The sequence below is a fragment of the Chelonia mydas genome, chromosome 9, assembly GCF_015237465.2.
Source record: "Chelonia mydas isolate rCheMyd1 chromosome 9, rCheMyd1.pri.v2, whole genome shotgun sequence".
NCBI classification, from domain to species: domain Eukaryota; kingdom Metazoa; phylum Chordata; order Testudines; family Cheloniidae; genus Chelonia; species Chelonia mydas.
In genome coordinates this window covers 41,859,982-41,887,442 of record NC_057855.1, presented here as the reverse complement: position 1 = coordinate 41,887,442, position 27,461 = coordinate 41,859,982, and the positions used below count along the sequence as shown (strand labels likewise).

The 27,461-nt window shown below is 38.1% G+C and overlaps 1 protein-coding gene across 8 annotated transcripts in view; it reads right to left on the bottom strand.

Annotated features, from left to right (window-relative positions):
- Positions 1–219: 219 nt before the first annotated feature.
- CAB39 (calcium binding protein 39) overlaps positions 220–27,461 on the bottom strand; it is a 67,717-nt gene continuing 40,475 nt past the window's right edge. For all 8 annotated transcript variants that reach the window (XM_027824906.3, XM_043522749.1, XM_043522750.1 and 5 more), the window contains 7 exons: positions 16,982–17,146; positions 12,483–12,601; positions 9,522–9,690; positions 8,673–8,732; positions 7,929–7,994; positions 4,653–4,796; positions 220–2,790 (listed from right to left, as the gene is read on the bottom strand). In XM_027824906.3, the coding sequence (XP_027680707.1) occupies positions 2,602–2,790; positions 4,653–4,796; positions 7,929–7,994; positions 8,673–8,732; positions 9,522–9,690; positions 12,483–12,601; positions 16,982–17,146 (912 nt within the window). In that variant the 3' untranslated portion in view covers positions 220–2,601. The remainder of the gene's footprint in view (positions 2,791–4,652; positions 4,797–7,928; positions 7,995–8,672; positions 8,733–9,521; positions 9,691–12,482; positions 12,602–16,981; positions 17,147–27,461) is intronic.

The following is a 27,461-nucleotide window of genomic DNA, read 5'->3' as shown; positions in this document are numbered from 1 at the left end:
AATTTCATCTGCCATTTTGTTGCCCGGTCATCTAGTTTTATGAGATCTGTTTGCAACTCTTCACAGTCTGCTTTGGATTTAACTACCTTCAGTAATTCTATTTCATTTGCAAACTTATGATTTAGAAGTGATGCAGCATGTACTCCTTTAAGGCACTAAAGAGGTGAGTATTCAGATCCACATGAAACTTGACATTTTCAAACACAATAAAGCACATAATGGATTTTCTTCAAAATTTTATTTCAATTTAAATTATGGGGCCAGCCAGATTTTCTGGTAAGAAATGCATTTTTTCCTCAGGAGAAATGAAATACTTTCATGGAAGTAGAATTACAACTGTATACATCAATATTTAAAAAAAACAACAACCTCACATTAAATAACTTTTAGTAATATCTTTAAGCCTTCACGCAGATGAGAAGAAACTACTTCCAGTACAGTAGAATTTAATATGAATAGCATGTCAAAATGATCTTAAATTTAAATACAACTTTTTCTTGAACGCCAACATTCAAATGCTTTCATATGTTAAAAAACTTATATCCACTGTTCCCCAGTCAGAGAGAGAAAAACCAATACCCCAATCCAAATTTCTTCACTTCTTTACATATATAAATTTTAGCATTTCTACATTTTTCTAAAGTGGAAGCCTTGTGTGTTATGGAGAATAATTTGGCAAATAATGTTTTCTTCCACTCAACTATGATAAACCAAAATATAAGACTGTTAGTGCTGAACTATAATACCATCTAATGGCCAATTTTGCCTGCCTACAGAAATGATTTTAAAAATAGAGATCTCTCATTTTCAGTAAGATTAATTTGCTATTTTCCAAGAGACAATATGAATCAGTTTGCTATGGACAGATTAAGAACCTTAAAGAGATCAATGACAATGTTAAGAGCCATTTTATATTACGAGAGTGAAAACACCCAATTTTCTGGCGCTATTATCTGATTTCCCTCACAATGGCTTCAAAATTAGCTAAAATGTCAATCAGGGTTTTCATCTTGCTAACTGAAAATAACTGTAATTAGTAAGAGGACAGGAAGCAATGAGAAGTTTTATGGCATTCTCAATCAGGTTCAGCCATGCAGAATTTGAACATTCAAACTCCAACTCATAAGTTGGTTGTGATTTTAGCATAATTATAAGATGAATAGATATAATTTTAATAACATTGTTTAGATATATTTAGTAGATGTTTTTTGTTATGGTCACAGTAACAAAAGCCAACATGGTGCAAAATCAGTTTGTTTTTTATAAATACTGACAGTTTGCAGCATTAAAGAACAGGATTTGACAAAATTAAATCATTTTGTTACAAGTAGGCCATCTATGAAATTATTTTTCTTGAAGTCAAGGGGAAATTATTCACTTTCACAACTATTGTACTGAGATATCTACTCCAAGAAAGCAAAGGTGGTCTCTGTAGACTCCCCAGAAGAAAAAGGAATCAATATTAGTTTATCATAATCTTGACCATTTGCAGAACACAGTGCTAATTTAAGTGAATAAGGCCAATATTAACCAGTAAGAATACAGATTAAAGGATTCCAGTTCTATATTTTAGCCTAACCTAATTGATGGCACCCCATTAGATAAGTGAATACAAATAAATTGTTTTTTTCCTTTTGATGCTGCAGTATTTAAGAAATGTTAAATCAGCATTCTCAGATGATCTGAAGTATTCAGCTACATATGAGCATTCATTTTGCAGAACTCAATATTAAGTAATAGTTACAGACTAATACAATAACATTCCTCTGCTGTACAAATTAAATCATATTTTTAAAGAAATGAGCAGCCTAGGAGTTATATACAAAAGAAACCAGCAAGCATTGTTGAAATGAAATGCGAAGTGTCACTGCTAGCTCTACTGTTTGAAATATCTTCAAAGTAAAATTAACAAAACCCTTAGAACATATTTCCAAGTTTACAACTCAATTCTCAGAAAATCATGAGAAAAAAAAAATCTATAAAGCAGTGAAAGGCATATTATATACATTTTCCTTATGAACCTCAAGATTTCACTCTTTTAAAAGTTGCTAAGTTGAGTTTATTTGCAAGACAACTGTTTATCCCAGTAAGCTCACATCTTAGATACATTTCCCCTTTGATTACAAGTAAAGCACTGCACTTTTTTTTTTTTAATCAAGGCATACAATTTTATACTATGGTGCCATGTATGCACAGGTCACATTGTGCTCATATCTCAAACAAGGTAAGTGCAAACATACGATTTAATCAGATTTGCAAGCATGCAACCTGTTGCTTAACTACATTAATACCTTCTTTCCTAAACCAAACTATCATCTATGTTTGCTTTCATGAATCTAGTATCTCTTTTTCCAGGACTCCTAAAACAAGCAGTGTCTTTGAATTCTGAAATGACACAAATATCAAGAAAGTCCACATTGTGCAAGAAAGCAGCAGCTATGTTTTTCAACTTGGACTAAAAAAGGAGAGAGAAAACAAAAACCGTTCACTGAACAGCAGATTAGCAGTAATGTTCCTCATGAATTGATAAGAGTGCCTGATGCTGAATATCTAACAGCAAATGCTGAATTTGGGTTTAATATTTTAGGGGTTTGTTGGAGATTAAGCTTCTTGCTGTGCTGGTCTCTTCAAATCCCTGATCTGTTTAACTAAATAGGTCTTCTCATCATTAAATTGTTCGTCCTCGGTCCTGTCATTCTGAAACTTGCTGAGGAACTCAATAAGTTTGGTCTGGTTCTTTAAGAGGATATCTAATATAGGCTGTGTCTTGTTAGGATTGGCTACAAACACCTGCAACAAAAGAAGAGGGATTTTAGCATAGGTACAGGAAACAGAAGGCTCAGTTAAAATTACACTTAGCTAATAAAAAATGAGATGATAATGGTTTAAAATAGGGCTGTCAAACGACTAAAAAACTAATTGCAATTAGTAACGAGATTAAAAATAGTCACAATTAATCACAGTTTTAATCTCACTGTTAAACAATAATAGAATACCAATTTAAATTTATTATAAATATTTTTGAATATTTTTCTACATTTTCAAATATATTGATTTCAATTACAACACAGAATACAAAGTGTACAGCACTCACTTTATATTATTTTTATTACAAATATTTGTACTGTAAAAAGATAGTATTTTTGAATTTACCTCAGACAAGTACTGTAGTGCAATCTTTATTGTGAAGGTGCAACTTACAAATGTAAAATTATTATTGTTTACATAATACATAATATTATATAATTATATAATAATATTATTGTTTACATAACTGCACTCAAAAACAAAACTATGTAAAACTTTAGAGCCTTCAAGTCAAAGCATGAAGGAGCGTGTGAATGTTTAGCATATCTGGAACATAAATGCCTTGCAATGCCAGCTACAACAATGCCATGCAAACGGCTGTTTTCACTTTCAGGTGACATTGTAAATAAGTAGGCAGCAGTATCTCCCGTAAACATAAACAAACTTATTTGTCTTAGTGATTGGCTGAACAAGAAGTAGGACTGAGTGGACTTGTAGGCTCTAAAGTTTTATATAGTTTTATTTTTTAATGTAATTATGTAAAAAAAAGTCTATATTTTTAAGTTGCACCTTCATGATAAAAAGATTGTACTACAGTACTTGTACGAGTTGAACTGAAAAATACTAGACTTTGTTCACCTTTTTTACAGTGCAAATGTAATAAAAACAAAGGGAGCACAGTTCACTTTGTATTTGTGTTGTAATTGAAATCAATATGTTTAAAATGTAGAACATCCAGAAATATTTATAATAAATTTAAATTGTTATTCTATTACTGTTTAACAGTGCGATTAAAACTGATTGTGACTTTTTAAAATCTAGTTAATTTGTTTTGCACTAATCACTTGAGTTAACGGCAATTAATTGACAGCCCAAGTTTAAAGTTATGAATGTTTTCCCTCCTAAATATCTGCACATGAAAAAACAAATGGAATATTTGAGAAGATTAATCTGAAATGAAAACCAGTTTTATATGTTATTGAGGTAGACACTGAGGGCCCAATTCTGATGTCAATGGGAGCTGCCTGGTCATGACATCCTGCTGCAGGCACTCAGTACCTCATAGGATTGAGTTCTGTAGCAAGTGCATGATTTTATATATCTAGCATCATAGTTAGAGAGACTAGAGATGGTTTAAAACCTTTCTGCAGGGTTACTCCTGAATGGAGCTAACTCCTCAACCTATTACTAATCATTAGTTTATGTCTACTATTAATCAAAAAGGCAACTTGTTTTAACAGACAACCCGTGATTTAGATTTTTCAAAACTGATTAGTTGATTTGAAATACTACATGTATCCTCCATAGTACCATGTAGCAGGACACAGACCTGTTTAAAATCCTCAGAATGATGTTGAGTTATGCTCAGAAATCTTAGCATGCATTCATCCCCTTCATCATGCTCAATTCATACAGAATTTAAGAGGAAGGTTATGCTAACAATAACCATACAAAACCATTTAGCATTTCCTGAATAAGTACTTTTCAGCAAAAGAAACAATCAAGTAATTTTTCAGAGCAGACAGATCTGAGGTTTGCCATCATTATTGACTAACCTTACTACCTGTGTAAATGAGGCATACTACAGAAGCTATTCAATGGTTTTATGATTTTTGATACCATACCTTAAAGACATGAAAGGCCTCAAACTGAATGTTGCGACTCTTGTCTCGTAGAAGATTCATCATTAGTTTCAGATTTTCAGGTTTACTGATGTATTTTGTCATAATTGTAAAGTTGTGTCTGTCCAATAGCAATTCACCAAGCAACTAAGGGTGGAAAAATGTGACAGAACAATGAAGTATTACTGAAATCTTATGAGTTCAAATACAATTTTTTCATAGGGGTTGTGAAGAACATTGAGTAATTGACATCTGTCAAAAAAAGAGGTGTAACCAACTCTTGGGTCTCCTGACTCCCAGTCCAGGGTATTTTGATGTGGTGTTTTTTCCATTCTCTCTCTCTCTCAGCATGGCTGAAAAACTGCCTACCTTTCTGTCTCCCCTTAGCCTGTGACTACACTACCACTTTTGTTGGTAAAACCTTTGTAGGTCAGAGGAATGAAAAAACACACCCTCTGGCCGGCATAAATTTCACTGACAAGTGCTGATGTGGACAGTGCTATGTCAGCAGAAGGGGCTCTCAGTACCCCCGTAACGAATGTCATTGCTAGGTGATAACTAGCTACCATACCATATCTACGCTCAGTAGTCTGGTATCTGAAATGGATAATTCGATGTTGTCATAAGTCAGCTATCCACAGTCAAGGTGGCATCCTTCCTCCCAATTTTATAGGTGAGGTAAAAGAGGATCTGAGAGGTTGCACAAGACCATTTCTACCAGAGTTGGTAATAAAAGCTCGGTCTCTACTATAACAGCTATAAAGAAGAGTCATCCATGTAGCCATGCTGCTTTGCACAAAGATCAGGCCAAATCTGTGTTCCTGGCTCTGGCATCTGTAAAACAGGATTATCCCTACATGGCCATCTCTACAAAGCACTGACACAGACAGAACAGTCTTTAATTATAAAATCTGATACAGTACAACATGGTTTTGTGGTTAAGGTACTGGGACTGGAATATAGGAGGAACCAGGCTCTACCATTCCTGCATGATGTTGGGTAGGTACTTTTCAGGTGTGGTCACTAATGATTATAGTCTTTGGTTATTTTTGCATCATCTTAATTTAAAAGGTTACATTTTCTTTTTAAAAAAGCAAACTTTAACCTAAAATAAAAAGAAAATTAAACAATATAAACAGTAATTAGCACTATGACAATTATATTAGTTTGTGGTTAAATGGACCAACTCTGCTTTTTAGTCCTTTGTTGCACTTTTGAGGTTCCCAATGAACACTTAATCTTTGGAAACTGATCTTTTCTACTACATCTGTTTTTTTTACCACTCTGAAAAATGTTAAAAATTGTCTAGTAAATGATTACAAAATGAAAACACTGACTTGACCTTCTACACATGTTCCAAGTCTGAAATTACCACCCAACCGTGCAAACATACATAACATTATTGTGGGGGAAAAGGAACCTGTCTCTTATAATCTACTAACACCATACACAGTTAAAAAATAACAAAAGAAAAGAAAATTCCAAAAGAGAAAAAATAAACAAACAGTTGTGGTTGCTTAACAGGAAACCACCCTAATCACAGTGGTACTGGAACACGTAATAGCTGGGGTGCTGAAAGAAGTTTTTACTTTTTACCTCATGCCCCCACTTATCCCTGTCCGTGCCGCCCCACCCTCCAGAACCGGGGCTGGGAGCAGGGACGTGTCTCCAGGAACGGGGGACCTGGGCAGGGCTAAGGGGCCAAGGCTGGGGCCACCAGGGGGCAGCCGGGACCCTGCATCCGGGACCAGAAGTGGAGCCCTGGGCGTGGGCTGGCAGCTGGGGCCCCAAGAGCAGAGCCCAAGCCACGGGGCCGGGAGTGGGAGCCTGGGAGTGGAGCCACCAGATGGGGCCCCAGGAACAGAGACAGGGACTCAAGCCCCAGGCACAGGGCCCCAGGAGGGCGGCCAGAGAGTAAAGTCCCGGGTGCAGGGCCAGCAGCTGGGGCCCCACATAAAACTTGCAGCACACCTGGCACTCCTACTTCCTGCGCCTATGCTGACTCAAACACTTAGAAGCAAGCATGTGTGTCCAGTTAATGTGTCTTTCTTTAACATATCAATGCCCACACACTGCACTCGCCCATCTATAAATAAGTCCCATACACCTCCAACATGCACTGTAACTGATTCCTGACAACTGTGCAATACCTTCACTCCAACCTCATACTTCCCTATGGAAGATTAACACATCACACAGCTGACCAGCACGGATGTTCAATAAATATCTATGATGATGTTGCTGTGGTTAGTGATTATATCTATTTAAGTGTATTTTTGCAGAAATAAGTCTAAAACTAATCAGTGCTTATGCTGGTAAAGCTATTCTCTCACAGAAAAGGGGATAAACTGTACCAGTATAAGGCACGTTCACATCAGTGTAATGGCATCACATTGCTTTACTTGTACTACTTTATCTATATCTTTATAAAATCACACCCCGATGATATATATTATACCAGTGTAAAAACTGTGTGCAGACCGGTCTAAATCATCCCTTGGACAGTTCCACCCAAAAGCCTGACTGTAAGCTCTTTGGTGCATGCGCTGTCTTCATGTGTGTTTGTACAGTGTTTTATCACAATGGGCCCTCATCTCATTTAGGCCTGTGGAAGTTTCTACAATACAAGAAGATTGAATAATAGCCAGTCTTCATAAAAAACAATGAAAGATGTCTCTTGCATCCTCAAACTGGAGAACTGTGGTTGAAGACACCTGGCTGACAGTCAACATCAAGTAGTCTCTAGCTACAAAATTTTCAGTCAAGAAATATCACTCACACAGATACCCCACAAATAGGGATGAATGTAAGTACTGGGGGAGCCCTGCTGCTATCAAATCTGTGCCTCTGGGATAGGTAAGGAAGCCCCAACTGACACATCTGTGGGGAAATGGGGGCCCCTACCGCTGCTCCAGACTCTTTGGTTCTGCCTGCTGTCCATGCTTCCCTTGGGCTCCACCCCTGCAGCCCTAACCCTGCCGCCATCACTCCAAGTGGAAGACAGGGCTATGCTGCAAGGGTGTGGCCACAGGGGCGCCTGTGTTGTTGTGCACCTCAGATTGCTTTAATTCAACCACGCTAACAAGTGATGAAAATAAACTCTTTGGCAAGTCCACAAATAAAACCTTATTAAAACAGCTATTTAAATCAACTATTTTTACTCTTTTAAATTGGGATTCAAACCAGTTATTTAAGCCATTGTGATTTAAATCGATTCACCATGAAATTGAAGTAATTGTCCTGGGGAAAAAAAGTGCACTCAAAGTAAAACTACCTTACCTTAAGTGACTGCCTTTTTGTCACATAATTTTCTGAATGAAGTAACTTCTCATACTCACTGAAGAACTAAATGGAGAGAAAAATCAGGAACTTTACAAGTGGCACAAGCCCTGCTTCTGAATGAATTTATTAAACTGGGGGGATCCGTAATAGGTATGTAAATAAAAACTTAGAATTCTACTGAAACCAGGTTTGCAATATTACATTACAGGTGTTTAAAATTCTAACAAGCTTTTTTGAAGCTTAATTTCTTTGCTATTTTGGGAACTTTAAACATTCGGACTACCATATAATGAAGGAAGTTCTTCTTTAAGCAATACAATTTTGTAGACTACGAAATGATTTAAGCTTTTATTAATATCAGAATTGGCCAGCAGATGGAGCAAAACTATCACATACCTTTGTGAATAAAGCTTTCATACAAACAACAGAAAAAATGGGAAAGGGCTCCCTCTAGTGGAAAACAGTTTCACAAAGCGAGATCTATTCAAAATCTTAGTTTAAGTTTTTGATGTTGAAATGCTGAGAATTTTAAAACAAATTTCTATTTTAAAAATACTATGGCACAAAAAATGCAAACCTAAATTTGATGAATGCAATACGTAAACTGTCATTGGTAATTCTTAACTAAGAACCCAAGCAATACGACATAAAAAATGAAAAAGTATTAACTTTTTCAGTCAAATGAAAATTATTCTGTATCAAACATCAAAAAGTTATGAGGAATTAAATATATTTACTCACCCTATCATAATGCTGTTCCAAAAATTCTGCACTCAGCAACTTGTGTCTCGTAAGTAAATCCTGAAAAAGTATGTTATGTTTAAGCAATATTTTCGGATTTTAAAAAAAATATTTATTCAAATAATAAATATTCATTCTGGATGCCTCTGAAGAGTTTGTCTAATTAATCCAATGAAGGATTTTGATATACTATGGAAATAAAGAAAAAAAGTTGGAATATAGGTGTAGATCCTTGGTTGGGGTTGTGAAAACTCATAGCACAACTTAGGAAGGGGTCTGCTATATGCTGTTCTGGTTCTCATAGAGAAATCAGAGCAACTTGAAGGCTCTTAACTTGTGCTGGCTTCCAACAGCTCCAAGGGCTGATACAGCTGCTTGGATCACTGGGGCACAGGGAAACCCAGGCCTACTCCTGCAACAGGGATGACACATAAGCCACTATACTACCAGAGGAGCTCTACAACACCAAAGGGTCCACTTATGCTATTCATTATTTGTATAGTGTTAGCACCTAGAGGTCCCAAATCATGCAAGGACCCTATACAATAAGACAGTCCCTCCCCGCCCTGAAGAGTTTACAATCTAAGTAAAATTATTAAATTTTAATTCTGGAATAAATGTTACCCTGAACATTGCACATGTATCTGAAGCAATATCTTATCGCCATGTGCTTAGAAGGAAGAAATGTTCAGTTGATCCAGCCCCTTTACAGAGAATGTCACAAACTTTGTTCTCTGTCTCCATATGCTGACTCCATATGTGACTAATACCTGACATTTGGGATTATATATTTGAGATGCGGGAGAAATGTACGCTATTGTAACTATTTAGATACGGTATGCAAGTTACCTTGAACGTGGCGAACGCATCTGAAGCAATGTCAAATGTTGACATTTCCACATATCTGAAGAAATCATAGAATTGTTCTGACCACAAGATTATTTTAGCAAGTGGTTCATGTCTAATGCATTCTCTTAACATTATTCCACAATTTAGAGCAATTTCTGGAGATTCGTACCTGCAAAATGAGAAGTCTATATAAATACCTTTAAAATGTGGTACTGTAGTACTGCAACTTTATATATAATTAACAATATGCTATATGATGTTATCAAGTCAACTTAAACATTTCAATATTAAATTCCACTTTCAGATGTTCTACAAAACACTACCAAAGTCAGATGATCAATCCATTGCTTGTATGAATCACTTGTATAAAATGGGACAGCAAAACAAACATAACTTTATGTTCAGACTCAAAATCAACACCCTCGTCTCATAACTGCAGGTGGAACTTGACTCATGGCAGGCTTTTCTAAATGTGCAGTAGGTGCTCTGCAGGTTGGGACAGCAGAAGTTTGCCCGCTAGTGGTATGGACAATTCATAACTCCCGGTATACTGCCAAACTTCATTTTATATGGAATACCGAGTATGACTTTTTAAGGGGTGAACTTCATAAGTGAACAAACAGACCGTTCCACGTGGTCAAAAGAATAAGCATTTGCACTGCAAGTACAATCTGTCAAAATTTGAAAGTAAAGTCACCTGAAATCTATGGGTCTCTTGTACCTCCACATATTTAAATCAACAGGATTCTGGCAGATCATATACCTTTCCCACTTTTCAAAGCCTAGTTCCTTCTGCTAATGGTTGGTTCACATTCATCATAATATCTTAAAATTATGTAAATTTGGCTATACCAGATGCATCATATGTAAGACATACAACAGATCAGTAAGTACCTCTATAAATCATAAACAAACACCTGTTTCAAACATTTTTACTCATGCACACATAAAAATGTTTCATGGTTGCTGTTCTAGGTTATGCTGTCCTAAAAATCAGCAGTGTGGTCCACTGAACACGATCCTGGACTTGAAGTTAGGAGAAGATTCTGCAACTGAACAGTCTCTCAGTTTGGGCAAGTCATTTCACCTCTCTGTGCCTCAATTTCTATGCCTTCCTTTGTAAAGCACTTTGAGAAAGCATGTATAAGAATTTAATATAATTAATTTGTTCTTACTATTATACTACAGTTAATAATACTAATCTTACCCTTTGAATCTTTAAGATATCTTGGGTTCTGTCAAAAGGAGACTGAAGCATAGGAAAAGTTAAAAGTTCACTGTGGAACACTGGATTTCTTTACAATTGCAAAGATACAAAAGCACACATTTTGTTGCTCCTCTAAATTGTTAGGGGGTTCTTAGTGTTCATGAGGAAGACAGGGATTAAAATGTGCAAAGTTCCTGCTCCCGTTGTAAAACAATTATTTTGTATGTATCGATACTCTGCTGGCTCAGACAAGTAGCACAGATAAAGAGAATGAAGAGACAATGTGACATAAACATGACATCACACATTTGGTAGGTTTCAGACTTGGCAGCATCTCTAATTACTACGTAATGCAAAAACTTTAAGGAAAAACTAAAGAGCAGATTTTTTGTTTAAACATCCAGAAAACAAAACCTGTTATTTTAACATCTCATTGCTGTCAACATGATGTGGCAAACTACTATTCCAAGGGATTAACTATTTAATCTGATTCTTTATTTTTTCTATAGATTCTTATACATGCCAATCACTGTAGTATTTGAGTACAGCTACAGTATACCCCCATTTACCCAAACCTCCATGTTATCCAAATCCCTTTCTTGTCCCCCGAGCATGCTGGGGGACGAGGAAGGGATCCGGATAACACGGAGGTTTGTAAAATAGAGCAGTACTGTGAGGAGCAAGACGAGCCCCCAGTTGTGGAGGAGCTCCCAGTTGTGGAGGAGGGCACCCCACTGCTCAATGGCTGAATGGGCCCTGCTCTCCTGATTATCCGAACTCCCAATTATCCAAATAAAATCAGTGTCCCTCAGTCTATTTGGATAATCAGGAGTATACTGTACATCATGATGTATGAGAGCTTACTTGAACAATATCCATCAGTATACATGCTACAGCTACCGATACAAAATTAGTGCTTGAAATGTTAACATTTTAAAAATGGTTTTATTTAAGTCATTAGTGAACTTTCCTACCCCAAAATGATAAAATGGGATTGCAACCTCTAATATTTTCTGTTATTCATGCCACAGAATAACAGAAATGTAAATAGTCCATTTTGAGGTTGGGGGGGGGGGGGGATGTTTGTTCCCTAATTTAAGAAACAAAGGCTTTTTACTTAAATTTCTGTTTTCAAGAACACCTCTATTTTGGTATGCAGCTGCAGACTTGCTAGAGCACAGTTGATGTGGCACGATTCTATGATGTAACAATGCAGGTAATACAAGAATAGAGGTGGAAACAGCAATCTGGCATACAGTAATCTAGACAAGTTGGAGCTGGTTGATATCTCTGTAGTTGTATTACCCAATAGCTATGAAGCAGGAGCCACACAGTAACTCAGAGGATGGGACAGCAAGTTCATTTAGCCGGAGGTTAGAACAATCATTCAAACAATTGGTAAATAACTAAGATCAGGAATAACAGTTTAAACTTTGGACAATGAAGTAATTTCAGTGAAAAGGAACAGATTTTATTGTTACATTACCCCAACAAGAATGTTTTTAGCGCAGTTTTAGTTCTCAATTCTCACCCTGCCACCCTTCACATTAAAGGATTCATATTTTGATATTCTATTGCTTAAATTAGCCATTTAACTTAAGTTACTTTAAGGGAAGTTACAGGCCCTGTGGCAAAATTATTTAAATAAATTGCAAAGGAAGAAGGGACATTTCACCACTCACTATCCTACTTTTACCTGAAAAAAACACTCCAATACTTCGTATAAAACTATTTACACCGAATACTATACATACCCTTTTAATAACATGAACAATATATTTTGCTGAGTGCAGATGTATTCCACTGTGGGAGTTCTTGTACCAATTTGCCTTCTGAGAATGTTGTTGAAAATCTGAGCAACATCTTTTTTGCCCTGTCAAAAAAGTAACCAATTAAGCATATAACATTTAGTACAAGAATGTATAGCAAGAGTTAATACATACATTAATATACGTAAACATAAACATGACCATTTCACAAAAAAGTTCCCCAAATTCTTCGTTTTTCTACACCTATTTCAAATGCGTCACAGCATTCAATACATCATTGTATCAACTTACATTCGGACAGCTTGAATAACCTACTGATAATATTTAAAACAATAAAAACCCTTTTATATTTCATCTGATATTCCTTGAGTTTTTCTGGATTCATTTTGTACCAAAATTTTGTGAATACTATGGCCATTTTTAACAATGCCATAGCCCTGAGTAAGATGGAATTCTTCCATGTTCCACTCTGTCACCTCTGATTTTCAATGTGCATGTGTGCAGGTCCTTCTACTAGACTGAGACTGAGACACATCTTGGGCTGCAATACCAACAACATGCAGACTGCACTACAATGTACAATTTTTTTATTGTGTGTTTTCATTTTATGATGGAAAACAATAACAATTATAATTAAAGTCAAAGGTAAGTATAACATAAAGGCATATTCCTCATATCATACGATCTAGGATACCACAGGCCCCCCCTGCAGTTTTCTCAATACTTGATAAACGTTTGGATATGGGTAAGAGCAAAATGCTCGAATTCAACCTAGATTAGATTAAATGAAGCTGGTTGGTAGCAGCAAGCACTGGAAAGAATGACAGGAGCTCTGCATGCAACCTATATTGGATCCACATATCTACCATTTGCCAGCATTGTTTGTATCTTTGGAATCATGTTCAGTTCATCGTTACTTTGGGCCAGTTAGTAGGAGTGCCTAACAGTGTGTGTAAACACTACTTCGAATTACCCTTGAAGAGGACTTGGAGTTATTTGTTTCTATATGCAGCTCAAGGAGCTGGTTACCATCTTGGGCAGAACAGGATCTAGCTACAGGTCCTGACCTGGCAGTAAAGATCTGTTAAGTAACTCTTAATCATGGTTACTTGAATTTTATAATCTGAGACCAGAAGCAAACCATTATTGATTATCTTTGTTTGTAGAATGAACTTATCCTGGCAACATCTGAATCAGTGTGTAGCAAGCTTTAAGCTAAAGAAACACACCTTACACTTTATGGAGGCTTCCAACAGATATGACAGAACTATAGCTTATTATTTTAGATTTGTTTTAATTATAGTATTGGACTCCTGATGCTGTGGCCATGGATGCTCCATGAGTAGAAAATAAATCAATTTTTTAGAAAAACCCAGGAAGATCACAGTCTTTAAAAAATGACATTTTTGTTTGTTAATTAGCATGGAGAGTTTGCTGCAGTATTGTTGTCAGGATATAAGTGTTAGTTTGTTTTGTAAATGCTTGTTTTCTGATTTATAATTCTATTGAAAGCCTGCCCAAAGCACATCAGAACCCTTTGTTCTGGTAATGAGTAGAGCAGTGTTTTGAGAAATATAGCCATCAAGTCTCATCCACTAACACTGACAATTTTGCCCAGAATCTCATTATTCCCCCTATTTACCGCCAGCAACAGCTCCCCCTCTTTATTCATATAATTGAGCTGGTGACGGTACACAGTAAATCCAAATCGAGTTATTGTTAGAAGCATCTATTACGTCCAAGTGATGTAAGGGTCTATTTAACAAGGACACATACAAATTCTCATGCCGACAGTCATGATTCCCAGAGGTGAAGAGTAAAAGTGTGCCAGGACTGTTGGATTCTATCTCCCTGATGCCAAAAGGTTTTGTTTTGTTTTTCTGTCTTTTTAAAAAAAACTTTTCAAAGGATGCAATTACTCCCACCGACAGATACTTTAATACAAATCAGCAGGAAACTGACTGACATGTTATTGCTCTTTGAACAGTTTTGTTGATTGCCTTACGTGAAAAAACATTTCTACATATAGACACAATGCCAAACAAATGTTAATATTAGAATAAGGATTGGATGTTTCAGGGGAATTTCTTAATGAGGACCTAAAATAATTTCATTTACGTTAGGGGTCCCACCACCGTGGTATTTAGAGTCAAATACAGTGTAGACAGAGCGCAACAGTAAAAAAAAAAATCCCTCTCTATCATCCCAATTTATAAAGATAACTCCCCCAGGAACAAGCCACAGTCAAACAAATACTTAGTCAAAAATGTGCACTAATCCATGCACAAACGACTTCAGGTTCTGTCATACCACCAGAAGGAGCAAAGAAACATCAGCAAAAAATTTCTCATCTGTTTTCAGCTCTGGATATAGTTGTCTCAAAAAATAGTAAGGTCCAAGCCACGCACAGCTTAAGAGACTAAAACCAAGATCTTGAATTGTGCTCAGTAATTGATGGGAAGTTAGTGCAGGTGGTGAAGCACAGGTGTGCTGACATCAGCCCACAACATTAGGTAAGCATATTGCCACATTCTGCATTAAAGAGCATTGCTGTAGTCCAGGAGTTCTCAAACTGGGGGTCGGGACCTATCAGGGGGTCGCAAGGTTATTACATGGGGGATTGTGAGCTGTCAGCCTCCACCCCAAACTCCACTTTGCCTCCTGCATTTATAATGGTGTTAAATATATTTTAAAGTGTTTTAATTGAAAGGGAGGTCACATTCAGGGGTTTGCTATGTGGAAGGGGTCACCAATACAATAGTTTGAGAACCACAGCTGTAGTCCAACATGAGTGGCTCTTAACATGACCTGAAAAAGAGCTCTGGAAAGCTTGTCTCTCTCACAAACAAAAGTTGGTCCAATAAAAAAATATCACTTCACCCACCTTGTCTCGCTAATATTTATCTCAGCAAGGAAAAGCTACATCCTTCTCAAGTAACAGAGCAGTTGGGAGTCCAAAAATAGGAGGCTATTACCAACAATCAACAGCCCCCACAGACCGAAACATACAGCTACCTCTAATACAGAACAATCCTACACAATCCCATGCCATTACAGATCTAATAAAACCAATTTGTACACAACCATTGTCCATCACCAGAAGACTGCTTTCCGAATAACCAGAACGACTAAAAACTGGACTGGTAAAGATCTTAAAAGTCAGCAGAATCTAGATGTGATTTCTCAAGATCTTTCCCTCAATAACCAGGGACCATCTCAATTGCTTTCACTCTGAATTTCCTTGGGTTTTTGTTATCTAGAGACATGTATGGATGAATCTACTCTGGAATGTACTTTATAGGAAATTCAGCGTATGTCAGTTTAAAGGACCAAACGGTAACAGAATCAAACAATATTCTGGGGGGTTGGGGAAGAAAGTTAACTTAATTCTGGAATGTAACACTACAGCATCGCTTTAGACTGTTGTGTTTGCTTCCAACTTTTTTTCTGAACAGTACAATTTTATAGCAACTTTAATGAGCAGGATAGCCTAGTCAAGACACTAGAGTTCTGGGCTCTGTTGCTAGCTCTGCCATAGACGTCTTATGCAACTTGTAGGAAAGTTACTATGGGCTTGTCTACATAGCAGAGGGGTGTCGGTGTGTCGCCAGAATGGTCTACACGGAGCAGTCAGAGCACAACACATTAGTGCACTCTACAATTCAGATCCCATAGTCCACACTGCGCTACCACATAGACAAGCCCTAAATTGGACTGTGCCTCAGTTCCCCAGCCATAAAATGAGGATGATGATACTACTTCCACACCTCAGAGTGGTGTTGTGAAGAGACATTAATTATTGTGTATGAAGTGCTCAAATATATAGTGCTGAGCAACAAATAAAAACTTACAGAAAGATAAAATTAATGTTTATATTTTGGAGTGATCAATAAAATCTGACTTTCCTGTCTGAAAAGAAAGATGATTAGGGAGAATGTAAAAAAATATGCTTTTGTTTCCTATAGGGAGAGGAATATTAAAGATTTTAAAAATGGCCAATTAGTGACAGCATTAATGGAAACTTTTTAATGAAAGGATAAAGAAGAATAGTCATGTGACTCGGTATTATACTGTAATGACTCAAAAGAGATTTAAATAAGACTATGGGCATTATGGCATTAATACTATCTAGGATTTTAATCTCTCTCTGACACAGCAATTAAATACATTAAAGATTAAGAAACACCTCTATTAGAGTTTTGGGATAAAGATTTGAGCTATTCATCTACTTTTCATTTTTATGTGATCTATTCTTCCAAACTCATAGAAAGTTAATCTCATGCATCTGGTTAATTTACCAAGTAGTTCATAGCAATGTTTCCTAATCAAATCTTAAAATACAATTGCGATCATTAGCAGCATTGAAAAAATAAAATTGTGTAGATAGGAAGTGAACCTCTTACTCAAATTAAATAGGAATTCCGATGGTCAGAATGCAACTTACCAAGTGTGTGGCTCATGAAGTTTTGTAACTATTTTCTTACCTCAAAATCGATGAGTTGTAAGTCAGCTACTAGGGTGCTAAGAAGACCACTGTTGTACAGTTCTTGAGCAAGCTGTGCCACAGCTTCTGTTTGTGGCTCTTTTTCATTTGTGCCATATAATATTTCCTTCATGGCAACCAGATTTTTCGAAACCTCTTCAGTGGCCTGAAGAAACAAAATGAAGAGTAGATACAGTGACTTTCAAAGCTAAAAGAATTCTGCTTGTCTTTGTAAACCTCACAGTGTTTTGTTCTGATCAACTGCAAACTTCCATTTAAAAGAAAAAAATCACAACATCACCTGTAAAAAATCCTGAGACTCTGGGGATTAAAACTATTATTTGGTACATATAAACTAATCTGACCTAGAGGCAAGATGCAAGAGACTCAGTTGACAATACAGTAAATTATGAAAACATCTTCCCTTTTCTCATCCTCTCAACCTTGCACTTACAGAAACCATTTCAGTAATAATAAAGAGAAGATAAAGAAGAGCCAAATTGTTCCCAATCTGTAAAATGGATTAGTGCATGTGATCAACCCAGAAAACATTACCCCGAAACACTCCCATCGCTAATAAATTGCTCAGGTAAATACATTTCTATAAACTGTGTGCCTATCGAGTCTCTTTTATGCTGTTAGGCTTCCGTATCAGTCAATATGAAAAGAACATTTTCATTTCAGTTGATACAAGTCTGAAGAAGCAGAGTGTGCTTTCCTTCCAGTAGATTTCTTGCACTAGCAAATCTCATCACTAATATTCAGGTAACAGAGATGTCTTCAATTGCCGGGACATATGTCAGCTTGTGTCTTTGTAGTGCAACATGCCAGATTACATCTCCAAGGTCTACAGGGATGGTTTTGAATGGTTTAGAAACCAAGCAAAAGTAGGATAGGCAGGTTACTGTCTGTTCTACAGTGGGTTATACAGTCACTCAAATGGTGGACGGACCTGACCAAAATGCATCAGGTATTGTTCAAGAAGGGTTCTCGACCCCAATCCCTAGAAGTTGCTTTTCTCATCTCCTGGATGAAGGGTCTTTTGTATGTGTATCCACTGACACCATTACTGTTAAAGGTTCTCAACAAGATCAAACAAGAGTTGGACAGAGTACTATTGATTACACCAACATGGCCAAGACGAGTTTGGTATCCCTATCTAATAAGATTCTCTTCTTGCCCTCTGTGGTGTCTTCTGATCAGTCCTCTTTTACTGATTCAAGATGCCAGTCGAACAGGTCACCCCAACCTACATATTCTAAGGCTCCAAGCGTGGTTCCTCAACAGTTGTCAGGACTATAGATATCTTGTTTGTCAGAGGTACAACACATTTTATGAAATAGTAGAAAAGAATCTACAAGAAATATCTCCAGAAATGGAAACAATATTATCTTTGGTGTAGCAGTCCTCAGATTTCGCTGACTCACTCTCCTCTTCCTATAGTATTAGATTACTTGTTGGAATTGAAAACATTGGGTCTTTCTACGAATTTCATTAGGGTTCACTTAGTGGCAATAACAGCTCTTCACACACCCATACGAGGTTTTTCCACTCTTCCCTCACCCAACTATGGCAAGGTTCCAAAGAGGTTTGTCAAATTGCTTCCCACAGATCAGAGATCCTACTCCTAGCTGGGACACGAACCTAGTCCTTAATTGCCTTATGATACTTCCTTTTGAGCCACTAGCTACATGGCCTTTAATAGATTTATCAGTGCAGATAGCCTTCTGGACAGGTATCACTTCTACCCAAAGGGTTTGAGAATTGGAGGCTAGAAGTGGAGAACTGGGGACTTTAATGTCAGACCCCTGCATTTGTAGTATTCACCACAGAGTAAGTGTGGCTGTGGGCCTATCCAAGATTTTTAGCTAAGGTGTCCTGAGAATTTCATGTAAATCAAACATCTCTTCTTTGCCATCCTCCCCAAAAAACCACAATGTACTAGTCAAGAAGCCATATTCCATTTCCTAGGTGTCAAGAGGGCATTAGCCTTTTGCCTAGATAGGAACAACCAATTTAGAAGCTCTCCTACACTATCTGTATCCATTGCAGACAGAAACAAGGGCTCAGTAATTTTGAAACAAAAATTAGAGGACATCTCCAGTTGTATTTAGATCTGTTATAACAGAACTCAGGGTTTGAGAGTAACAGCATTCTACAATAGCACTGTCTGCATCTATAACCTTACTTAAGGGTATATCAATTGCAGACATCTGTAGAGTGCCAATTTGGTCCTCTGTTCATGCTTTTGCTAGTTATGTATTGGTAGCTGTGGCAAGATCAGATGCTGCTGCAAGTAATGCAGTTCTCTCTTCCATATTGAACACTGCTCCGAACCTTCCGCCTCCTGAGGTGGGTACTGCTCAGGAGTCACCTAATGTGAAGCACCCACAGCGACACTACTCAAAGGAGTGGTTACTCACCTCTGCAGTAACTTGACTTCTTTGATATTCATGTCTTTGTGGGTGCTCCACTGCCTGCCCTCCTGCTGTGCTTCAATGTGTCCCTTATGGGACTTTGTAGTGGAGAAGGAGCTGAGGCCAGTTCACCTGCGCAGCCCTATATAGCCTTGGTGCAGTGCATAAAGATGTGTGGAGCACATGTGTGGGCTGAACAGACCCTGCTACCAAAAATCTCTGATCAAAGGTGCAGGCGCATCTGAAGTGGAGCATGCACAGGGGGACACATCTTGAACTTCAGTTACTGCACAAGGTGAGTTACCTCTTCATCAATGTATTACAGACAATTGTAGTTCTCAGTGTTCTAAGGAGAGCCTTCTCTAGGTTATGGCATATTTAATGATGATCTTGAGTCAAACAGTCAGACCAACAAATTCCAGACCTTGCTGCTCACCAGTCAGAGGGAAAACATGATTGCATTTGCTTGCAGACTGGAGCTGTTTTAGGGAGTGAGGGAAAATTCGGGACAGTCTTACACACAGCTTTTGTATCACTAGAATTATATCTATAGAGAAATAGACATATTTAAAGCAGTACAATTCTCTAGTAAACTCATCTTTTCAGACACAGGAAGTGCAGTAGATATAATCTACCTGGATTTCAATAAGGCATCTGATACAGATCCACATGGGAAATTATTAGTTAAATTGGAGAAGATGGGGATTAATATGAGAATTGAAAGGTGGATAAAAAAGTGGTTAGAGGGGTGTCATAAATATAAAGGGTAAGCCCCTTTAAAATCCCTCCTGGCCAGGGGAAAAATCCTCTCACCTTTAAAGGGTTAAGAAGCTAAAGGTAACCTCGCTGGCACCTGACCAAAATGACCAATGAGACAAGATACTTTCAGAAGCTGGGAGGAGGGAGAGAAACAAAGGGTCTGTGTCTGTCGGTATGCTGCTTTTGCCAGGGATAGACCAGGAATGGAGTCTCAGAACTTTTAGTAAGTAATCTAGCTAGGTATGTGTTAGATTATGATTTCTTTAAATGGCTGAGAAAGGAACTGTGCTGAATAGAATGACTATTCCTGTCTGTGTGTCTTTTTTGTAACTTAAGGTTTTGCCTAGAGGGATTCTCTATGTTTTGAATCTAATTACCCTGTAAGGTATCTACCATCCTGATTTTACAGAGGGGATTTCTTTCCTTCTATTAAAAAAGAATTCTTGTAAGAAAACTGAATGCTTTTTCATTGTTCTCAGATCCAAGGGTTTGGGTCTGTGGTCAACCTATGCAAATTGGTGAGGATTTTTACCAAACCTTTCCCAGGAAGTGGGGTGCAAGGGTTGGGAGGATTTTGGGGGGAAAAGACGTATCCAAACTACGTTTCCCAGTAAACCCAGTTAGAGTTTGGTCGTGGCAGTGGAGATCCAGGGACAAAGGATAAAATTAATATGTACGTTGGGGAAGTTTTAACCTAAGCTGGTGAAAGTAAGCTTAGGAGGTTTTCATGCACGTCCCCACATCTGTACCCTAGAGTTCAGAGTGGGGGAGGAACCTTGACAAGGCGAGACTACAACAGGTCATACTGAGAGGTGAACTGTAGGCTGGAGGGCGGTTACTAGTGGAGTTACTCAGGGATCAGTCTTGGGACCAATCTTATTTAATGTTTTTATTACTGAACTTGGCACAAAATTTGGGAGCATGCTAATAAAATTTGTGGATGACACAAAGTTGGGAAGTATTGCCAATATGGAGGAGGACTAGAATATCATACAAGATGATCTGCACGACCTTGTAAACTGGAGTAATAGAAATGGGATGAAATTTAATAGTCTCTACCCTGCATGACCTTTCTATTTTCACTAATAAGAATTTCTGCTATAAGCTTGGGACTCATCCGTTGGAAGTGACAGTGCACGTGAAAGACCTGGGTATATTGGTGTTCATCACAGGATGACTGAATTGCCATGTGATGTGGCTATGAAAAAGGCTAAGGCAGTCCGAGGATGCATTAGCGGAGGTATTTCCAGTAGAGACAGAAAAGTGTTAGTACCACTATACAAGGCACTGGTGAGACCCCATCTAGAATACAGTGAGCAGTTCTGGTCTCCCATGTTTAAGAAAGATGAACTCAAACTGGAACAGGTGCAGAGAAGGGCTACTAGGAAAAACCTACCTTATGGGAGACGACTTCGAGCTTGTCTTGTTCTAAGTAACTAAAGTTCTAACTAAAAGAAGGCTGAGGGAGATATGATTGCTCTCTATAAATACATCAGAGGGATAAATACCAGGGAGGGAGAGGAGTTATTTAAGTTAAGTGTCAATTTGGACACAAGAACAAACGATGGCCAGTTTATATCCAACAAGTTTTGGCTTGAAATTAGGTGAAATTTTCTAACCATCAGATGAGTGAAGTTCTGGAACAGCTTTCCAAAGGGAACAGTGAGGGCAAAAAACCTAACTGGCTTCAAGACTGAGCTTGATAAGTTTATGAAGGGGATGGTATGATGAGACTGCCTACAATGGCATGTAGTCAATCTGTGACTGCTAGCAGTGTGTATCTCGAATGGCTGGTGATGGGACACTAGATGGGGAGGTCTCTAAGTTACTACAGAGAATTTTTGCATAGGTGTGTGGCTGCTGGGACTTGACCATATGCTCAGCATCACTCTAACTGATCTCTATATTTGCGATCAAGAAGGAATTTCCCCCGGATCAGATTGGCAGAGACCCTGGGTGTTTTTCACCTTCCTCTGCAGCATGGGGCACAAGTCACTTGTAGGTTTAAACTAGCGTAAATGGTGGATTCTCTGTAACTTGAAGTGTTTAAACCGTGATTTGAGGACGTCAGTAACTCAGCCAGAGGTTAGGGGTCTATTACAGGAGTGGACAGGTGAAATTCTGTGGCATGCAATTTGCAGGTGGTCAGACTAGATCAGCGGTTCCCAAACTGTGGGTCAGGACCCCAGAGTGGATCACGACTCTGTTTTAATAAGGTCGCCAGGGCTGGCATTAGACTTGCTGGGACCCGGGGCTAAAGCTGAAGCCCAAGCCCCACCACCTGGGGCTGAAGCCTAAGGACTTCAGCTCTGGGCTGTGTGGCTCAGGTTACAGGCCCGCCCCACCCACCTGCTGCCTGGGGCTGAAGCCCTTGGGCTTCAGCTTTGGCCTCCTCGCCTAGGGCAGCAGGGCTTGGGCAGGCTCAGGCTTCGGTCCCCCCTCCTGGGGTTGTGTAGTAATTTTTATTGTCAGATGGGGGTCACACAGTGCAATGACGTTTGAGAGCCCCTAGACTAGATGATCATGATGGTCCCTTCTGACCTTAAAGTCTATTTAGACTAATGTGGATGCAGTTATGCTGGTATAAAGGTGATTATACTGATATACCTTATTTCGCTAAGGGTAATTAACGTTTCTAAACTAGAGCTGCTAGTATAGTTGTATCAAAACTGTGTAGTGTAGACAAGCCCTTAGAAGTTGATGTCTTTACTGCTGTCTACGGGATGTCTAAAAGTTGTAGTGGAGTCAAACAGACTTTTCAAGATTGATATCAAGGCCCAGATTGTGAAACAGACCACACACCACCATTACTGACACCAACACTTCCCGATACGATCTACCCCAATCAACCAATTGTACAGATATGGGAAACTGATTATATCCAAAAGACGTAGGAGGGCAGCAACTACCGCCAGAATCGATGAGAATACCCTTGGGCAGAATGATAGTGTTCATCGTTCATTAGAAAACTAAGAAACCTCTTGAGTGAAGGGTGAATAGTGACATAAAAATACGCATCTTGTAGCTTGAGGGTCACACACCAATCTCCTAATTCTAAAGAGGAAATTATCGCTGCATGGGTCACCATCCTGAATTTCCTCTATTTTACATATCTGTTTAGAGACTTGAGGTCCAAAATTGTCCTCCACCCTCTATTCTTTCTGAGGGAGAATGGGCAGAAGGGACAGATTTGAAATAGACAGCATAACCAGATGTTATGCCTTCCCAAACCTATTTGTCCAATGTTATGTTCTTCCATGCAGCCTAAGAGAGGTGGCATCCAAAAGGTGGAAGGGAGGTAAAGTAAGGTGTTGCAGCTGTAAAATCTTATTGATTGGATGATTGAGACTCTTTACCAAGCCATCACAACTGTGGCTTGGAGGACACAGATGGCTGAGAAGATGTAGATGTAGCTGAAGGGTTTTTTTTTGTTTTGAGTATTTTGTGCCCTTTGTGTTAGGGCTCCGATGTTAATCTATCTGCCTGCTGCAGACACAAACCTTTAGCATAGTCTATCACAAGCCCAAGACATAGCAACTCAAGTTTGATACAGCTTGCTCAGGATCATGTCAGTATGCACTATTGGTGTTTGTGACAAATTATCAAAACAGAAACTGAACACTGGGACTGACTAAAGTCTGGATAAAGGATACTAAAGGATCCTTGAATAGAAGCTGTCACGCTGTCTGGAGTGGCTCACTACTATGAGTGCCTATCTCAGGGCTGACTGTCAGAAAAAAAAAGAGTAGACACCATAAACTGATGGTATGTTCTGTAATTAAATTTCACCAAGCCAGTAACCAATGTGAACTCCTGGATCACTATACCACTCTTACCACAGAGTCACAGACAGTCCTCCAGTCCCTTTTGCCACCCAGACAAACTGAACTTTGTGATAAAAGGTTATTAAAACAAAAAAAGCACACCACATCAGATTTCTCCCAGTCCCAAGGGATTAGTCATTTATCCCAGATCTTACACCAAAGACAATGCTGGCAACCAAATCTATAATAGACGAACTTAAGATTTATTAGCAAAGAAAAGAGAGTTAATGAGAGCTTAAAGCAGCTAAAATATAACAGATAAATCACAGTTTGTAACTCCATATGATGGCGCAGATGTAAAACTGCCACCCAGAATAATTCTGGGAATCTCCATCTTCTCGTTCCGTTATTCGGCCCTGTTAGAATCCAAACAGTCCAGATACAAAGGATCTTTCTTTGAATCCATATTTACAGTATCTTCACACAGAAAGCAAACTGACAGTGTCTCTACCCACATGGGCTTTTCTTTGATGAGTGTGGAATGCACTTTGAGTCTTTGACCTCAGGTCCCCACCACAATGCCCACTTATTCTGAAATTTGCACCTTTTCTGATAAAGTCCTTCATTAGCATTCCCCAATGCTTCTTTGATGTCTATTGATGACTTATTTAGTTACAGGGGTATTTACAATATAAATGTTTGCTATTACATTATGACAAGAACAGATAGGTGAAAACAATGCAAAGAATGTTCCAATAGTTTTCACTAAGTTTAAACACCCAAACCTTTTGCACTGGCGACCCATTTCACACAGCAAGCCTCTGAGTTCAATCACCCTCCCGACCCCCAGTTTGAAAACCCCTGCCCAATGCACTCTTATAATCTAACCATTACTTTGATCTACATAAGTGAATTGACCTGAATATACTTTAGCATGACCTGGTCAGCCAGCGTCACAGAAGCTACAACCAATAACACTGTGTCAATTAGAATCATTAGATAACTCCTTTGCTGACTGTGAACAGAAAATAATTAGCTGGAATGTCCTAGTACCCCTGAGGCTGGCACATGCTTAATAAGACAGTCTTTGAATCAAGGTACAAATGCCACAAAAATATTGAGATAAAAAGATTTTCACTACACTCAGAGACACAATGGACACTCCTGCTTTCCAGGCGATCTCTGAAGATGGCAGTTGCAGAGTGGATTTGTTTTCATTCATCATTATCTTTTCAGGATATGCTTGCTCTCCAGAGTATTATGCTGGTAATAGCTCATCTTAAGTGATCACTCTCCTTACAGTGTATATTTTTTCATGGTCTGTGTGTATATATAAAATCTCCTCACTGTACTTTCCACTTTATGCATCCGATGAAGTGAGCTGTAGCTCACGAAAGCTTATGCTCAAATAAATTGATTAGTCTCTAAGGTGCCACAAGTACTCCTTTTCTTTTTGTGAATACAGACTAACACGGCTGCTACTCTGAAACTTGACTACTAAGAGACTCTTACCTCTCCATAAGTTCCTCTTGATCTAACTCTATAGACAACAGAACCAGAAGGCAAGCTCATTTAGAATCCAGCTCTGTCCCCCTACATGTCATATGCTAGAGGAACTGATCATTCATGATTATCAGTGCCACTTTTAGATGGATTATGGTCAGAGTGAAACCTAGGCAAAACACTATCTGGAGAAAAAAAAAAAAAAGACATAAGCAACTTTCAGTCTAAAGCGACTATGTTCCCACTGCTTCACCTTTACTAGAAAGCAGTAAGATCGTCTTAACCTTAACTATACTCGCCCTACTATCTAACTAATTTTTGCTGGTAATTTGTGTGGTCATTGAAAATCAGTTTCATTGTATTTAAAGCCAATACTAAGTAAGACTGATTCAACTACAGGGATCAAGGAAGAGCTCTATTATAGTATTGTGGAATTTCTCTTTCTAGACATTAAGACAGGTTTATAGCGTAAGCTAAATATCTACACTAGAGTGCTAAGTGAAAATAAAATTAACTAAGATATTAGTACAAAGAAAAGGAATTGCCACCTACAAAAGTACTGACAAGTTTTTCCTATGTAACAGAAAGGGCTATACAAATGTTCAACATTCATGGATCCCTCCTTTGGGTAAGGAGTCCCCAGTGTAAATTGAAAGACACAAAGCAACTGATCTGAAAATTGAAGGAAGTCAAGTGAAAGGTAAGGTTAACATTCAGCCATCAGAAAATTTGTCATTTTTCTCAGAATAAGCCAGGTAAACTTTTCTAACTAAATGCTGGCAAAGAGTGAGCACAGAACATTGTTTGACAAAAAAAAGTTGGGAAAAACTGACCACATTTGGGAATCAGTGGAGTAAATGTCCGAAACTAAAATATAAATAAAGGAAAAGAGGTTTAAGAAACAAATAACATGTTCACTTCAGTAAACTAGGGCATCAATTAAAACACAAGGTATGAAATCACTTATTATACCAGAACAGGTTGTATGTCTTTCAATATCCACAAACATCCCTATGGTTTACTCTCAAAATAGCAGTGGAGACACATGAGCCTATTTTACATAGACACATGCAGCCCTTCAGGTTTCCCCCACAGTTAAGCCATGCAAATCCCAAATATTTTGTTTAGAGGGTTCATATAGCTACAGTTCTTGAGCTGCAAAATCTTTCATGAAGAAAGAGGGCTTAGAAGCATCATCTTAATTAATAGAAATGATAGAAAAAGGTTAAGGGTGAAAATTCACATGTTAAATATCTAAGCTAAGGAAAGAATACATTGTCTTTGCACTTTTATGCTATAAAATCGTCAAAAAGGCTAACGAGCTGTAGCTCTGCATCTGCATTTACTATTTGTTATCTCAAAAGAATGCATTCTACACAGCAGCAACTGGTGGAAAATACTGAGGTTACTGAATATTTTATTTTAGGTTCTTATTATTATAGTATTATAAACGTGTGTTTTGGAAATACCACTAAAATGTATGCATTTCTGCACAATCTCTCATTATGACCACCAATTTGGATCAGCATTATTAATCTATACTTTAAGGTAAAAATTACACCAATTTTTCAGTAGAGAACCATTTGTAAAGGCAACATTAAAGAACCGGATTCCTTAGTGTAGGTGCATACTCTCTAACTTATTACTTCTAACAACTTGTATAACTGACTTCTCCCTCTGACCAACAGCTCCATGAAACATACAAGGCAGAGAACCAGTTAAGATGTTAATCTTTAACTTTTCCTTCAGCTGTGAACAGACTTTATATATCTGCATTTCACAGTGACTCAGTGTAAAGTAAGACGTTAGCTCACTGAATGAAACTACGATAAAAGCTTTATTTATGACTTGTAGTCAATATGACACTATATTTCACTTTGAAAATTAGGATCCGATACAACAGCATCCTGCATTGTACATATATACAGTACAGGCCATTTTAAGGAGTCATTAGCTAAAGAAGAAGGGAAGGTTTTGATTTCAAGGTCTTAGATAGGAAGTTACATTCCCCCTCCCTTTTCTGTGATATGGACTACAT